Source organism: Formica exsecta, unplaced genomic scaffold (assembly GCF_003651465.1).
Source record: "Formica exsecta isolate Colony F162 unplaced genomic scaffold, ASM365146v1 scaffold120, whole genome shotgun sequence".
NCBI classification, from domain to species: domain Eukaryota; kingdom Metazoa; phylum Arthropoda; class Insecta; order Hymenoptera; family Formicidae; genus Formica; species Formica exsecta.
The window spans coordinates 2,489,961-2,507,472 of NW_021848537.1; the positions used below are offsets into that span (position 1 = coordinate 2,489,961).

The 17,512-nt window shown below is 39.0% G+C and overlaps 2 protein-coding genes across 5 annotated transcripts in view; one reads left to right on the top strand and one right to left on the bottom strand.

Annotated features, from left to right (window-relative positions):
* Positions 1-66: 66 nt before the first annotated feature.
* On the top strand, positions 67-4,142 carry LOC115241396 (RCC1 and BTB domain-containing protein 1-like). Its single transcript, XM_029817142.1, has 11 exons — positions 67-360; positions 566-727; positions 804-1,006; positions 1,202-1,375; positions 1,445-1,706; positions 1,787-1,914; positions 1,997-2,263; positions 2,817-2,941; positions 3,036-3,133; positions 3,204-3,334; positions 3,411-4,142. Exons 2-11 carry the CDS (start codon positions 640-642, stop codon positions 3,549-3,551), a joined length of 1,617 nt encoding a protein of 538 aa, XP_029673002.1. The 5' UTR covers positions 67-360; positions 566-639; the 3' UTR covers positions 3,552-4,142.
* A 6,369-nt stretch (positions 4,143-10,511) lies between these two features.
* The window catches only part of LOC115241363 (acetylcholinesterase-like), a 41,487-nt gene continuing 34,486 nt past the window's right edge, over positions 10,512-17,512 (bottom strand). For 3 of the 4 annotated variants that reach the window (XM_029817086.1, XM_029817096.1, XM_029817104.1), the window contains 2 exons: positions 16,930-17,105; positions 12,101-12,249 (listed from right to left, as the gene is read on the bottom strand). In XM_029817086.1, coding sequence (XP_029672946.1) covers positions 12,101-12,249; positions 16,930-17,105 — 325 coding nt within the window. Of the gene's footprint in view, positions 12,250-16,929; positions 17,106-17,512 lie in introns of all 4 variants that reach the window. The other variant, XM_029817111.1, reaches the window with a different exon arrangement.

A 17,512-nucleotide genomic window follows, 5' to 3' on the forward strand; every position in this document is an offset into this window, starting at 1 on the left:
GGTGTCAAAACCAATCAGTGACAAATTAGTGCTCAGATTTTTACTTGACATTTGTAGTCTAGAGTCTTGCATTTTCATAGACACAGAGTCCTCGAGAATTTCGAGATTAATTCACGGTTGATCTGTTGACATGACATGTGGTTCTTCGTTCCGTCAGCGGACGGGGATTTAACAAAGAAAGAAGAGGAAAAAGATTTGTAACACGTACGATAGCGAATATGAAATATGTTTGAAGTTTGAATATCATCGTTAAATAACTGTTGAATAGCTGCAAAATGAAAATAATTGCAGACTTTCATAAATTGTATCAGAATGAAAAGTGACTTGCGTAGGATAGTATTGATATGTCAAATGTTATCAGTAAGTAAATAATAAGACTTCGCGTATCTTTAAAAAAAAAGATCTGTCAGATATATGGCCGATAAAATTATAACACTAATATGTTGTCCATGGAAATTTTCTTGAAATACGGAAAAATCGTGAAATCGATCTCAGGATTTTTGCGTGTTCGAATAAATAATAAATCATGAAAAATCATAAAATCTTTTTACAATCGGCCATTCAGAGATACTGAAAAGAAGAGAGAGAGAGAGAGAGGGACGAAACGGAAAACTTTGGTGAAACAATCTCGCGTGCAATATGAATTCCCCGGATCTACGAAACTGGCCAATCTTCAGCTTGCTGGAGACAGAATTCGTCTCACGAATTCACATGGTCATGGTATATGGTAATTAGCATTTCTTGTTGTGTGTCTTTATATCGTCGCTTTGGTGATATCATGATTTTGTTACCCTTCCAAACAGGTAACTTAGGTAACGAGGCTCTAATCGTGACAAAAGACAAGATAGTGTATGGCTTAGGCAACAATATTGCTGGTTGTTTGGGGACCAGCGATGCCCATAGCACGTTGCATCCAAAGAAGATAGAAGTTTTGTGTGACAAAGACATAAAAACATTTGCCTATGGAAGTGGACCTCACGTTTTGGCACTTACAGAGAAGGGAGAGGTATACTGGAGAGTTATATATTTGTTAAACTGAATACAATGCGAGATATAAAATTAAATTCAAATTAACTATATATCTACTTTGACGAATTTAGAAGCAAAGCATATTATTGGAATTTTATAAAATCATTAAATCAAGTATATATGTGTAAAGGATATGAGATATCAATGTCAGTGAGATTTATATTTTTAAAAGATATATTCCTGGGGTCACAACGGTTACTGCGAATTAGGAAATGGAACATGCAATCAGGGTCTTACACCAACTCTAGTGAACATGCCCACTCTAGGAGCTGGTTTGAATATGAAACACATTGTGGATGTTGCATGTGGGAGTCATCATTCTCTCGTTCTCACGGAGGATGGAGAGGTGAGCGATGACCAAAGTACGACAACTACAATCTACCAAAGTTACGAATTGAACAATCGTTTAATCTAGGTGTATGCCTGGGGACAAAATAACTGCGGACAAGTGGGTAGCAGTCTCAGCACAAATCAGGGCGCACCGCGACAAGTAAACTCCAATTTGACCGGGAAGAAAGTTGTCCACATCTCCTGCGGTCAGACCTCTAGCATGGTAGTAACCGACAACGGCGAGGTATATGGTTGGGGTTACAATGGCGTCGGCCAGCTGGGGATAGGCAATTACGTGAACCAAATGACCCCGAGTCGAGTCGGCTCGCTGATAGGCGTCGTAATAAGTAATTATACGTTCATTTTGTTGATTCATTTCTTTAAAAAAAAACGATGTGTTGTCGAGCAATCGACGTTCACATTTCAGTCAAGGTGGTTTGCGGATACGCGCACACGTTGGCGCTCACGGACGAGGGGAAACTCTATGTCTGGGGCGGGAATAGTTACGGTCAATTAGGCATTGGTAATAAGACAAACGCTTGTAATCCAGTCTTGGTGAGTTTTACGTTAGTTGTCATTGTAATAAATAGAGAAAAAGAGAAAATGTAGGATTTTGTAATCGTGATTTAACTGTCAGGTCATGCACGAAATGGGAAGGGTGTTTGACATCGCCGCTTTGCATTATAATCACATAAGCATCGCCGTCGGCCTAGGCGGTCGTGTGTACATGTGGGGTCACTGTCGCGGGCAGAGCATCACGACTCCGACTGCCACTCCGTTTTTGAATATATACGACGCGTTCGCGTGCTACGGGTCGCCCAGCGTCATGCACAAACCATTGATTCTACATGCGAACGAGGACTCGAGCATATTGGAATGTCTGGGAGCTGCGTTTGACGATTCCGTATGTAACGTTTTCTATTTCGTATCTGTTTGCTTTGCGCTTTTTTGCATTTTGGAAATGAATATAACGAGAGACATTAGAAAGAGAGAGAAAAAGAAAAGGAACAGAGCACAGAAAGCATAGCCGAAACAAATAGATCTAATAGCTAACAATATCTTTTTCATATACATAGTTATATTAAATATATATATGTACATATATAGTTATTATCACCGTGATTTATATATGATATGTAATATATGATAATATTTTTTCACTTATTATATTTCTATATAAGATTTATTGCGCATGCATTTCTCTATTGAATTCTATTCTAAATAAAGTGACTGATTTGCATTCTATTGTAAAAGGGAAAAATTTCTCTCTAGATGAAAAAAGATATATAGAAGATGAGCACATATATACGCGCACGCGCATTGATGTAAAATTTTTTTTGAAATTATATATATATATCTTTTTTTTCATAGATTTTAGTCGATAAATATGACAAATCTTTTTTAGGCATTAATCTAATATTTGCATTTGTCTCTAAGAATTCTTTTCCTTTCCACAGTCGACGAGCGACCTCACGATACAAGTAAACGGGCAAGGTATCCACGTCCACAAAGCTATTTTGAAGATCCGTTCTCCGTACTTCAGGACCATGTTTCAGCATAATTGGGCGGAAAACAATCAAAGGTAATCATTTACTTATAAAGAAAATCGCGGCATTATTCCTTGTATAAAGAATCTCTTGTGCTTATCATATCGCATCGCGTGCTTTTCCCGACAGTATCATCGAGCACGATCAATTTACCTATGTCGTGTACAAAGCCTTTCTGAAATACTTGTACACCGATATGATCGATCTACCTGCAGAAAAGGCATTAGGTAAGCTCGAATCGTAAGTACACCGTGATACGTATATCATCTCGCGATTAAAGCAACGCCATATTTATAGAGCTCCTTCATTTGGCTAACGCTTACTGCGAAAACAATCTTAAGAGACATTGCATTCAGATGATAAAGCAAGGGATTACCATATCAAATGCGGCCTATCTATATAGCGTCGCGATCGAGTACAATGCGAAGGTACCTATTGCCGTTAATTCGCTACTAAATTACGTCACAATCGCGATATTCAATAAATGCGGCATGATTTTTATAGGAACTCGAGGAGTTCTGCTTCAAGTTCGCCTTGAATCACATGACAGCCGTGACGCAAACGGAGAATTTCGCCAAACTGGACGAGAACACGGTAAAAACTTTTATCATTAAAGCGGGCAAGGCCGGTGCTTTTAGGACGTAATTCGTCTATTTGCCTTAAGGATAATACGTTTCGGAAATGGACGGAAATCGCCAAATCTGTCTGTTGCTGCACGGGTATTCGCGACACAATTCCTAATAGTCGCATATACTGACGAAGGAGTCGCGTTTCAGCGACTCGCTTCCTCTTGTATTTCTCTCGTAGCATTCCGCGTAAGTAATAGATAAATTGCGCATTTTTTAGCTGTGCAATCTAGTCGGCGTCTTCTGACAGATTACTTCGTGAGATCTACTTGGATAAAGAAAGTGATCTTTTATAAAGTACTTGAGATTATTATCTTGGAATCTCTCTGAATAAAGAAAGAAACAAGACAATGTGTTATTCGCCGATGCAATTGAAAACAATAGCGCGAATTAATTAACGACGTGTCAAATCTGTCCAACGAAAGCTCGATTTCGTTTATCATTTCTGCGATATAGCGTAGTCATTTAATTTTGTAACGATCTTACGTAGATTCTACGTAGATTCTACGTTGATTCTCGGGTTTTTTACCAAATGCGACTTTTGTAAATTTCATCTAACGGTGTATGTATCTGAAGAATAATAAAAATTTTTTCAACACCGTCAAAAGAACATCCTACTGTGTTTTCCGTCAATATCACATCTGTTACTTTAAATAGCAATAGTAAGGAATGAAAAAAATGGAAAATCGGAATGGAAGAATTCGATCTTTGAGAAAGAGAGAGAAAGAGAGAGAGAACAATAGTAAGGAATGAAAAAAAATGGAAAATCGGAATGGAAGAATTCGATCTTTGAGAAAGAGAGAGAAAGAGAGAGAGAGACAGATCTCGCACTGTCGTTCGTACATCATTTTATTATGATATTCTCAATATATACAAGCGATAGATTTTGTCGTTCGTATAATATGTACGTATTCTACTTGATTATAATAATCATCATATGTTTAATATACATACACATATACCTTTTGAAACGGGAACGATCGATTATGTGTTCCGCGACTCGGAAAGAGATAAATCTCTGATAAATCTGTACAATCTGTGTAACTCTCTTCCTCTTTCTCCCCCGCCTCCGAGATTCCGAGTCGCGGAACGCGTCGTTGAGATCGTTCTTATTCCAATCTCGTATATAGAAGTATACACACAAGATATACATATATACGGAGTGTCTATCTTACAGCGACCACCGCAAAACGGGCGCTCTGTATATATACGTGTCTTTCTCTTTCTTATATTAATTTTATATTTAAATATATTTATATATGTATATATAAGAGTAATTATAATTATATTAAATTAGGTGATCGGTCGTTCGCCACGACCAGAGACTCATCCGTCGCAACCCACGCGTGCAACGGCGAGCGAGAGGTCTCTCTCTCGATCGCGATTCTCGTTTAAAGATCTACAATATTATCGCGAGATAATTCAACGTCAGCTTTTCATTCGGTTTGATTAATAGAAGCTATTCCAATCGATAATAATACGAGCAGACAATTGGATTATATTTTACGTGAAGCGTAAAGTGTCGAATTTTTTATTACGTGATCTACTCGCGAGATAATGAATAGATTATAATATAAAATAGATGACAAGAGTGTGCGTGTGTATGTGTGTGTATGTGTGTTGTAATAAATATAAATAGATCGTCGTAAAGTAGATAATAAATTATACTTTCTCTATTATCGATATAAGAGGATGTAAAGAGATTTATCTTACATTTTGCATTAGTTATTATTTTTTTGTCTTTTTTTTTGTTGTTTTCTTTTTTTTGTTCTTGGCAAAAGGAATTTGCGAGTAGTAAGTGATATTAGCGGGCGATTGCACGCGGTGGTTGCACGTCGCTGATCCGATCCTCGATACAACGCGCCCCGAGGAGATGCATCTCCTCCTGCCTGGGGTAGGAAAGGGGCACCGTCCTATCGAAGTGCGACCGGCCGCCGACAGCTAGAGACAACGATTCATCGTTTCATTAGTTCATTTAATAGTAATCGTTCTCCTCTTCTGTTTCTTTGAATTAATTAGAGCGTATTTAGGCCTGCGGGCTACTTTTCTTCAGCAACGCGCTGCGAGTCCCATCGACGACAAAAGCGAGACTTCTCTCCCGAGAGCCTTTCGTCCCGACCCGGCTCTCCATCCTTTCTCGATACACTATGAAAACGGAGAGAGAAAAAAGGGGGCAACTCTATATATGTATATATATAGAGAGATTTATCCGTCTGATTTATCGAAAGTCTCGGTTCTCCTGTACGATCAAAACCTCGATCGTCGATCAACCATTTTTCTTCTCGGTGCTTAAAGCCCGATTGGATGTAGAGGACTTTGTCCTCTCGCGCCGCGTCTGTTCGCTTAACGAGTCAATCTTTCTTTTTTGCGTATAGAAACAAGGGTGGATTGTCCGCGGCGTTTCTCGCCTTTCGCTTTTCCTTCTCCCTTCTGTTGTTGACACTCTTTATCCCCTCGCGCTACGCAAGATTATATATATATATAAATATATATATATATATTATCGTAGGCTAAGAAATTTATACAAGCAGCGAGATTTGTTTTACTCGGAAAGAGTAAGCTTCTTATATGACAGCTGACTTATCGCACTTATCTAAAATGGATCGCTTCGACACTTTGAACTTCGCTGTTTCCGCGATAATCGCTATCCCGATACTTTCGATCAAAGTTCGTCTTTGCTTTTGTTGTTCTTACTTTCTTTCCCAAGTTGCGCCAATAAATCATCTGTCGTGTGTTTGACACACGTTCGATGGCACCGATGAAAAATATTGTGCAACTAACTTTATAGAAAAACTGTTTGTATTAACTTCTTATCGAAGAGAGAGAAAGACCACTTTGTGGAGAAATATTACATATTTAAAATTTTTATAAAGAGAGATTTTATATATATATACATTTAATGTATATAGAATATATGTGTAATAGATATCTATAATAGATCTATAGAATATTGTAGATAAACAAAAAGTAACATGGATTAGATTATCATGGCGAGATCTTTCCAAGGCTTACCATTGATAAAAAAAAAGGTATTGAAAAATGATTGTAATCTCGAAAATACAGCTGCGTTACTTTCTTATCGGTGCCATTGATATGCACGTGTAGACAACGCAAGAGAGAGAGAACGCGCAGACAACACACGCACATATATATAACACATACAACATCGACGCGAATTCTCGTATGATGCCATTAGGACGCTAAATGCAAATTTGCTGATATTCTGATTTCATTATATATGCGCGACTTATGTGAAACACGCGAAAATAAATAAAGAAAGCGTTCTCCTTTTATTTTATTTTTATATTTTTCGCGTCTTTATCTTTATTAATTTCGATAAATTTCTCGATTTTCACGCACCGTGCTCTGCAATCATGTGTTCGATTTGTTATAGTGTAGCGAATAATTAGTATGGGATCCGAATTGATTATTAATTATCCGAGTTAATTTCGCGGATTCTCGGATAAATCCGATTCTTCGGATATTAGATTCCGATAATCCGGATGTCGGGATTCGTAATAATCGGATTGTAATTAGTTTCGGATATTAAATTAATCAGATATTTGCGGCCTTTACGACAGGATACCCGATCTTTTCGGATAACATCCGAGATATATATAGCTCGAGAGCTTGGCGTATCGCGTGTTTCGCGCGAGGATTTTTTTTCCGTCCAATTTTCTAATCCGAATGAAAAAAATTTACACTCGATTTTGATTCTCCAACGATTAAATCCGGATATCCGAATTTTATTCAGAATATCGCGTGCATGAAAATGATAATTGTATATTTTAATATATATATATATTAAATTTTATTTCTCTTTCTCGCCAATATATTTGTGCAGCGTTAACACGACGATACCGAGATGGAAATATTCGAAGGTATCGACGCGAAAACCGAAGGAAGATCGATTTCGAGTCCCTCTTTTTTTCTGACACTTCTCTCCGACCTCGAAATCGATTGTTTGATTTATTTATAATTTCTCGTCACTATTATATATATATATATATCTAGTACCGTTATCGCGCTACTATTTATTCATTAAAATTATCATTAACATTATCTCGTTAGCTTTACATTTATTATTTTAATTATTATTATATTTTATTACCATCTCATTATCGTTGCTTTCCACTGTTGTTGTTATTTTTGTTGATATCATCTCGTCTTTGTCTGTTATCGCTATTTTCTTATTTTTTATTCTTATCTTATTATTATTATTATTATTATTAGCGTGATATATCAGTATTTCTCCGCGTCTCTCAATAACGTGTGGTCTCCGCAGCGCGTATTTTTTTTTTTTTTTTTCGTAGGACAAAAGACGAGTAAAAATGACGCCTAATGAGTTATCGATATTTCGTGGAGAATCGGCGAAATAGTAATCCCCTCATCTTATTATACATCTTAAAATATACGCACACAGAACCACAATCAAGGCGATCTCTTTCTTACCCTTTTTATCTTTTTTTATATTTTTATTTTTTTTCAATCGATATAATTTAGCTTCTCCCTCTCTCTCTTTCTTTCTCTCACATACACACTCTCTCACTTTCGCTATAATGTTCGATCGATCTCGACGATCCTCGGGTCCGTCGAAGCTCGAGTTTTGTCGTGAACAACGCGCATCGCCGGTGCTCATCGTCGCGCGTGGGATTATAATCGTTTAGAGTCCTTTGTACAGACTTCTTGATAAATCGTTCTATAACTTCTTTTTTTTTTGCCATTTGTCTTATGTAATAACTTTTTTCTTATCTCTTACTGCGAATTAGCGAGTACTCTCCTCTCTCCCTCTCCTTCTCTCTCTTTTTTTTTTACATTTCTACTTACGTTGTAACGGTGCTTGTCGTATAGCTAAGTTAGCTAGATGTGGGCCCAAGGGGTCCCCGGGAATCACAATGGAATCCGGTTCTCTTCCACGCGTTCTTGGTCAGAATTTGCAGGAGAATGTCAAATCTGTCGACTTGAATTGACACAATGGATCGACGATCAAGGACGATCCTCAAAGCGGTTGACGCGAAAGATGATTTGTACGAAACCTTTCGCGATAGCCTAAATTAATATTTGCGCGCGCGTGAAAAGAATAATTTAATTCTAAAAGCGGAATAATATTGGATTTCAAGTCTCTTACTTTAACGATCGCGCGTGATTTATTCGGGAGGAAAAAATCTCGGATGATATAGGAGCGAGGATTTAAAGTCTCTTATCCATGTCCACGGGGAGACTCCGCGTATCGGTCTCCGACAAATGCGGAAATAAAAATCAATAGAGAGCGAGCAACCTTCCTGGAAATATTCCAGCTGACGCTGGTTATTCGGTATACATTAGACTACTCCTTCCTCGGGCGAAGAGGCGCGAGGCAATTATCATTGCCAATTAATTTTCGTCAATCTTAAAATCCGAGCATTTTTATAAAATTTTAGCATCGGAGTGAAAAATAAATAATCAGCATCGTCTCCTCTTCTCTGCTTTCCTATTTTTCTCTCGCGTACGATAAATCGGATGGAAACTGGATCCGCGAGCCATCATTCGATTCGAGCTCGCGTGCTTTTACGAACGAGCGAGCGATCGAACGTGCGCGAAAGAAGAGGGATATATAATGCGAGAAATGGATGAAATTTTTTTCTCTCTCATCTTTTTTTACGAACGCGATCGACTGTGCGATGCGACATACGGTGGAGTTGCGCGTATCGGGTCGTATAGATCGAATTGCCCACTCTATTGCCACTTTTCTGCGTATGTATATAGATAGACGCACACATGACAGATACGGAGGTAGATGCGAATGCGAAAATGCTGAGTCTGTCTATCGGTCGGGGGAGGAGGGAGCAACAGCAATTTCACGCGACGTCGCGCTCATCTTCGTCGGTTATTGAGTACGAATCGCGATACGGGTGCATCGTGCGCACCATCGATGCATATTGTGATAAACGAGGGGAAATAATTTCTACTTCGTTATAGATAAATCCTTAATTGAGTGTCTTGCGCGCGTTTCGATTTTTCGCATCGTTAATCTCTCGTATCGGGGACTGAAATCTAGCGCGATAAAAGCGAGCTGATTGTTATCTCGCGAGATATCAATCGATAATGGAACAATGCAAACGTTGAGATTGATTCCGATACGAGATACAGGGTAATGTAACACTGTCGTGTCAGATTAGATATGTGATATTTATGAAGCAGAAACATGATTCGTTTTATATCGATTCGAACTGATCCCCCATCGGACAGAAACTGATCCCCTTTTCGAACAGAAGCAGGCGCATTGATAAGAGAACAGAGTGTAGAACAGGTTTTTTTCCCAAAGATATTTCGATGTAGATCTCGTTATATTGCAAAAGAAGCTCTGCGGGTCCAGTGAGACTCGAGGCGAAATTACAGAAGTTTCACTCCGGACGACTCTCATTTCGATCACGATCCAGATATGTATCTGTATCCAATATATAAATAGACGTATGTATAAACATACGTATTTTTTGTCAAAAAATAAGCATCTTTTTTCCTTTGTGTAAAAGTTTTGATAATTCTATTATAATATAAAATCTGATATATATTTATATTTTTATAATAAAACACTTAATTTTATTTTTGAATTGATAAAAAATAAATTTTCTTGTGCCAGCAAAATGTGCTTTGCAAAGTCTGTTAGCGAAGGGCTAACAAAATTTCTAACAAAGATTCTTTCTTTATATTGTTAAATTATTCAATACATTGCAAAATGTTTAATAAAAAGAAAATTCATGGTAATTTTTATAATATTAGCGATTGAATCTTTTTGTGCAATAAGGATATATGACATGAAAAATAACGTATCTCGAAAACGATACATTTCCGGAAATTTTGCCAAAGGAAAAAGATGTTTATTTTTTATAAGGGAAATACCGTTTTATATCGATTCGAACTGATCCCCCATCGGACAGAAACTGATCCCCTTTTCGAACAGAAGCAGGCGCATTGATAAGAGAACAGAGTGTAGAACAGGTTTTTTTCCCAAAGATATTTCGATGTAGATCTCGTTATATTGCAAAAGAAGCTCTGCGGGTCCAGTGAGACTCGAGGCGAAATTACAGAAGTTTCACTCCGGACGACTCTCATTTCGATCACGATCCAGATATGTATCTGTATCCAATATATAAATAGACGTATGTATAAACATACGTATTTTTTGTCAAAAAATAAGCATCTTTTTTCCTTTGTGTAAAAGTTTTGATAATTCTATTATAATATAAAATCTGATATATATTTATATTTTTATAATAAAACACTTAATTTTATTTTTGAATTGATAAAAAATAAATTTTCTTGTGCCAGCAAAATGTGCTTTGCAAAGTCTGTTAGCGAAGGGCTAACAAAATTTCTAACAAAGATTCTTTCTTTATATTGTTAAATTATTCAATACATTGCAAAATGTTTAATAAAAAGAAAATTCATGGTAATTTTTATAATATTAGCGATTGAATCTTTTTGTGCAATAAGGATATATGACATGAAAAATAACGTATCTCGAAAACGATACATTTCCGGAAATTTTGCCAAAGGAAAAAGATGTTTATTTTTTATAAGGGAAATACCGGTTTGTATCTTATCTATGTGAAACATCTTGTACATTATCGCTCTGTTCCGCGGGATAATGCCACAGTAAACGCGACGCGATGCGGCGATTCTTGTTCATAAAACCTTCGTATGATGGTGACCCACATAACGATATACGGCAGGGTAGTATAAAGAAAAAAAGGCTATCTCCCCGCGTTCCGGATAAGGCGAGACTGAGATCGTCAAGAGGCGGGATTATGTCAGTCGTAACGATAGTTTTACGACGCGACGAGAATTCCCACCGCGATATATAACTTCCGGTAACTCGAGTTCTCGCATCTTTTTCTCGCGAATCTTCGCGCACGTTCGAACCTTCAAATCTTCGAATTCTCAAGCATCTCCGAACTTCCTTCGCTCTGTTTGAAAACGTCAAATCTTGGAAATGACGACTCAGGAAACTGCAGAAATTGTAATTAGCGCAATTAACCGCATATTGTTTCGCCGATAGTTTCGCGTTATCATCTCCACTTCGCTATATTGGACCGATATTCCCTTTCTCTTACTCTCCCATCCTTCGTTTTCGTCAGATCGTCGTTCGTCGCTTAACTTTCTTGTATCTTTCGATCTTCGATCTTCCCCTTTCTCTCCTGATTACGTGCCAAGAGAAGTTGAGCTCCGGATTCCACTGGGTTCCCTAAGGGTCTCTCCCCATAGTTTTCCTAACCGAGCGAGATCTCTCTCTTTTTCTTTCTCTTTCACAGACGCGGGCGTATTTGTTTTATTCATCGTCGATCCCCCGGCGATCGAGCACTCATCTACTATTGATATGTCTGTTTCTCACGCGGTGCCGTTGTCTTCCCGATCGTTCGTTCGTTCGTTCGTTCGTCTGTTTGCTCGCTTTTCTTCCGTCCATCATCCGTCTGTTCATCCTCTTCTTCAGGGAGAAAACGGGCCGCCGCTGTTGATGCTGCTGCTCGACGGGGCTAGGACGGCAGCTCGACAGCCGACCACCGATCCGGCGGCGGCGGCGGCCGGGAGCTAAACGATGCCTCTGACGTCGTGCTGGATGTGAGGCAGAGTAGTGAGGCCGGTCAATAACAGGCTCAAGATCAGGAGTATCCGGGTCGCGCCGGAGTCGGCGAGGCTCGTGCCGCTGCAGGTCTCCTTGGACGCGATCTCCAGTTTCGCTGTAACAAAAGTCTCGGTCTTAGAATAATGATTGCCGATCTCATGCAATTCTGCATCTCGCGATACGCCTTTCAACTGTATAAATTGTTTATACATTAAAAACTTCTACATTTAAATTGCTCGAACAATTCAATTCGAATGTTCGTATATCTCTTTTTCGTTTAAAAATATTTTTGCCAATTTTTTTGCTTAGTATCGTTATTACGAGCTTATTTTTGTTATTTTTTGTTTAAACTCTATAAATAATCGCGAAAGATATTTAATTATGAGCAAGTGTGGCGAATCTCTAATAGAGAGACAATCAAAATTTTACTGTTGCCAAATATAAGAGATAAAAGTATCAGTCTGTCTAGGTAAAATTTTAATTTGAAAAGTGACATTTTTATTAAACTATTAATATAAGTTATAAATCTTAGAAATGTATGCTATTAATTTTAATTAATGTTGAATTTCATTATCAAATCAAAACTATATTTTTGCTATATTAAAAAAACAATATACATGCATTATACTTTTTATATCAATATTCTCGTTAATTATCAAGAGACACGATAATATCTCGCAACAACAGAGCAAAGTGTATCTATACACTTTGTCAATCTCACCAATAGCTCGACTGATCGAGTTCTTCATAAGCTTAATCGATTTAATTTTCAGTCTTATTTTTTTGTAAAAATAAATTTTGTAAAAATATACTCTCCCCCCAAACAACACGGTGTCAAGTCTGAATTTCATATTGATCTATATTTGGACCGAATAATTCCAAAGCAAAAAGTAGAGACGCGGGGTACATTTGCGCGCTCTTCAAAGCCTTTCAAGATCCCTTTCTCTCTCAGATCGACGAGATAGGCAAATTTTCGCATTGTGCGTCGCAAGATCGACGCGCCAAGAAGGGTGGAGGGTGGGGGGGAGAGCTTCTCGATCGCCTTGGCGCAGCGAAACAAAACGAACAAGCGCGGAGCCGAGTAAACGGGGGTAGTATATCGGACCAGCAGAGCACACGGGCCGGGGGTTGGTGGGGATGGTGGTGGTGGTGGTGTTGGTGATGGTAGTGGCGGCGGTGGCGGTGGTGGCGGCCGCCAGGCAGGGCGCGGATCGATGCCGCGGGTAAGTAACTCGCGGCGCGTCTAAACCGCGTCGTCGCGAATCCGCGCGAGCTTGCACGTGCGACGACGAGGAGCTCGCACACACGTCGCCGAAGAAACTTCTCAACAGCGGGTCGCGAGAACGCCGCCGGGCGTTTAACCCCCTTTATCCCACACAACTCCCTCCCGTTCCCCTATCATTTCTCTCTCCCTCCTCACCCTCTATCTTCGAGACGTCAGACCGCGAAACCGCCGACTGATTAACGAAAGGTATCAATCCGTAGCCGAAACACTTTGGCGGTCGGAGAATCTCGTTTCGATTTTCAGTTTTGTATATATCTATCTGCCGAGAAGACAGCCTATAAATGGATTTCTTTTTTAAGATTCTTATATTTTATTATTTGATAATATATATAATTGTATTCTCCTCGTGAGAGTTCATTCTGTTGTTTTAATTTCACGTCATGTACATATCTCCGGAAAATTTGCCCGAGAGATTTTCTTTTCATTTTTCTTTTATTTAAAAGCGCGTATCTGGCGTTCTTCTAATTATACGAAACACACACACTAGTGTTTTATAATTAATTCGAGTAGATATAGAATATACGTGTATATATTTTTTCTGTATTTAATTTATACTTGCATCCCTCGTTTTTTTTTTTTTTTTTTCTTTGATAATCAGGGAAACGGATGATTTTCGAGGTCTGAAGCTAATGTGCGTGGGTTGTTGAAAATAGATTTACTTTATACAAATATATACATCGAGTATTTATATATAGTTATTTATTATTAACAAAATTAACGTAAAATTTCACTCGAAGGAATTAAATTTCGTTGATTTACCTCTTTAGAATTTTACCTAAAGACTAACATTTACAGTTCATATATTTGAATTATTTAGGGAAAAATAATATTTTGATTGTCTCTCACGCGCAAAAATAGAAATCGATAATAAATAAACAAATATATTTCATTGCCTAGATTAGGCTAGATATTCCGTATAAATTAAAAGTTACATTTGCAAATGAAATATCTTTGTCTCTCTCTTGAGAGATGACAGATTTAACATCGGTAACGTCAGTGACGCGTTTCATGATATTTCTCACGCGAGAGTTTTCCTTTCCGTTCGCTTCTTAACGGGGAAAACTTACAAAACTTATTTCCAAGTTATATGGAATTTACGAGAGAGTTCGTTATCGCGATCCTTTTCCCGTCGACGTTTCTCCGTCACGGTGTGTGCGTCGAGGGAGCGATGGAATTTTCTCCCTAACGAGGACGATATTTTCGCGCTCGGTCGCGCGCGTGAAATAATAAAAAAGGAACTTTCAGGATATATACATATATATATATATATTTTTTTTTTTTTCTCGTCTCTATAATACATTCGTCGTATAAAACAGCGGGCGACATTACTTTCGTGACCGCGATGACACGCCGGCACGCTACGGCGTTTAATCCCGGCACGCTTGGCGTGCGTGGCGAGCGAGATCGGGGCTTTATACTGTAATCGTAATAATTATCATATAAAGCGACGCTGTTTTGTTCGAGCGGGTACAAATTTCAGGCTGTTATCGCAAACGCGGAGACGTGTTGTATACACGTGCCGGCGATAAGAGTCCGTTAATGAATCTGCCCGCAGAGACGATCACGCTTCGCGGTGCGTTACAAAGGTACGCGATTAATTTATTCGCGTGAGGGATTTTGTCCTGGATTTTGAATTGAATTATCGAGATTTGAGATGGATCTTCCCTCTCTCTTTATACTTTTTTTTTTATTTTAAATTAATTATATTAAGAAACTCTCGTGCGTTTCATTCAGAACTCGCCAACTTTTATCTCCAAGAAGTTTTCCGCTCCCCCTTTTAATCGTGTTTTAAAATAATTAAAATATTCCTTATTCTTGTACACGTTAGAATTTTTTCTTCGTTTCGATAGTATCTACGGCCGTAGATATTTCGCTCTCATTTTCAACGTATCTAAAGTACAATAGTGAATAATTGAACTGTACCTTTGAAACGAGGGGCAACTTGTTAAAATTCTTCGCGAACGTCTTACAGCTTTTATAATCGCGATAATCATACACAAGATACCGTGATTATTATTATCCGTCGAATAACGATCGGCTTCGAATAAGGCTGTCCCTCTCCTGTCCCCTCCCCCGGCTGTTAAGAGCGACGGAAAATATAGCTGTTGGCGGTTGACTGTATGAAAGGGGTGGACTGTGTACGCGTCTCGTAAGATTTCCTCGCGAGATCTCCCGTCGTCGAAGCCGCGGCAGAGCGCGAGCGCCGTCCTTAAGTGGGACACTATTTTAAATTAATTATATTAAGAAACTCTCGTGCGTTTCATTCAGAACTCGCCAACTTTTATCTCCAAGAAGTTTTCCGCTCCCCCTTTTAATCGTGTTTTAAAATAATTAAAATATTCCTTATTCTTGTACACGTTAGAATTTTTTCTTCGTTTCGATAGTATCTACGGCCGTAGATATTTCGCTCTCATTTTCAACGTATCTAAAGTACAATAGTGAATAATTGAACTGTACCTTTGAAACGAGGGGCAACTTGTTAAAATTCTTCGCGAACGTCTTACAGCTTTTATAATCGCGATAATCATACACAAGATACCGTGATTATTATTATCCGTCGAATAACGATCGGCTTCGAATAAGGCTGTCCCTCTCCTGTCCCCTCCCCCGGCTGTTAAGAGCGACGGAAAATATAGCTGTTGGCGGTTGACTGTATGAAAGGGGTGGACTGTGTACGCGTCTCGTAAGATTTCCTCGCGAGATCTCCCGTCGTCGAAGCCGCGGCAGAGCGCGAGCGCCGTCCTTAAGTGGGACACTTGGCGAAGCGCACTTGATAGCGGTTCTGAATAAATGATGTAAACTCGAGCGCGTTGGCTCGCGTCCTAGTGTGTTTCGCTTCATACACACAATAGTGTGCCTCTACGCGATATTTCCGCGACGCTTCACCCCGTCCCTCGAACGCGAATGGAACACGCGTGGTCCACGCGGAATCTGACCTCTACGAGAAATCTCGTGCTCCTTCAGCACCGTGGACTCTTACTTCGGTCCGATTTTAAGTTATACAAGAGCGTCTGCGATGTCTTTGCCCGGGCGCTTGTTTCGAGAACGAGAGAGAAGGTAATAGGGAGCGTTTGTGTTGGACGTGAATTACCTAGCTACGTCGAGGAATGCGATTTCTCCGAAGCAATTCTCAAGCGTGCGAGAACAATCAAACGTACTTGGCGCTCAACAGGTGTCATACACAAGACAATCGCGGAGCGCGGTAAGTAACGCAGTCGAGGGCCTCGATAGTTCGATGAATCTCAACCCCTGTCATTTCCGTTTACATCTGTGATGGGTGTAGGGTCGCGCGATCGATTATTCGATCCGAAAGAGATCGCCGGTTGCGTTCAAAAGACGCAACACGGTCGTGCTATCGCAACGAAATTTCGTCTTGGATTGTCTACGATTGGGGTGAATAATTCTCTCTACCTTACGTTTTCTATAAAAAACCGATCGCCCTCAATAACGTCGCTTTCTCTAAATTGACGCAAGACTTCAGAGACGGAACGTGTATAATATAATACTCACACGTAGCGCCGAGCAGCTGCGGCAGGTATTTCTTCCAGAAGGCGCACTGTCTCACCCTGGGCCCGCTGCCGATCTCCGTGCTGTTTATGTCCAAGGTCAGGTACTCTTTGTTAGCGACGGTGTGCTGCGGCCAGTAAGCCGACGACCATCCACCGGCGTCGCCCACATTCGGATCCCTGGCCGATCATACAAATCACACGCCTGAATATATCGCAGTCCTGACGCGGCACCGAAATATCTCCGAGTAATGAAAATTTTGAGATATATAATACATACGGTAATATACATACATGACTAGATAATTCATGTCGTTGATAATGAACTTAATCTATCCACATCATAATTAGATTGATCAGAAAATATTTGTATTTTATCCGTGTAAGTCTAATTAATAAAAAATAAATAATAATTCATCAATCAATCTAATTATATATTCAACTTCAAATTTTCTACACAAATATATTTCTAAATTATAATATAATTATTTATTACGTATTATATACGCGTGTGTATAAATTTTTTAAATTTTTATATAGATTTTATAGATTATTACTTTTCCAAAATTAGTATGTAATTATATATA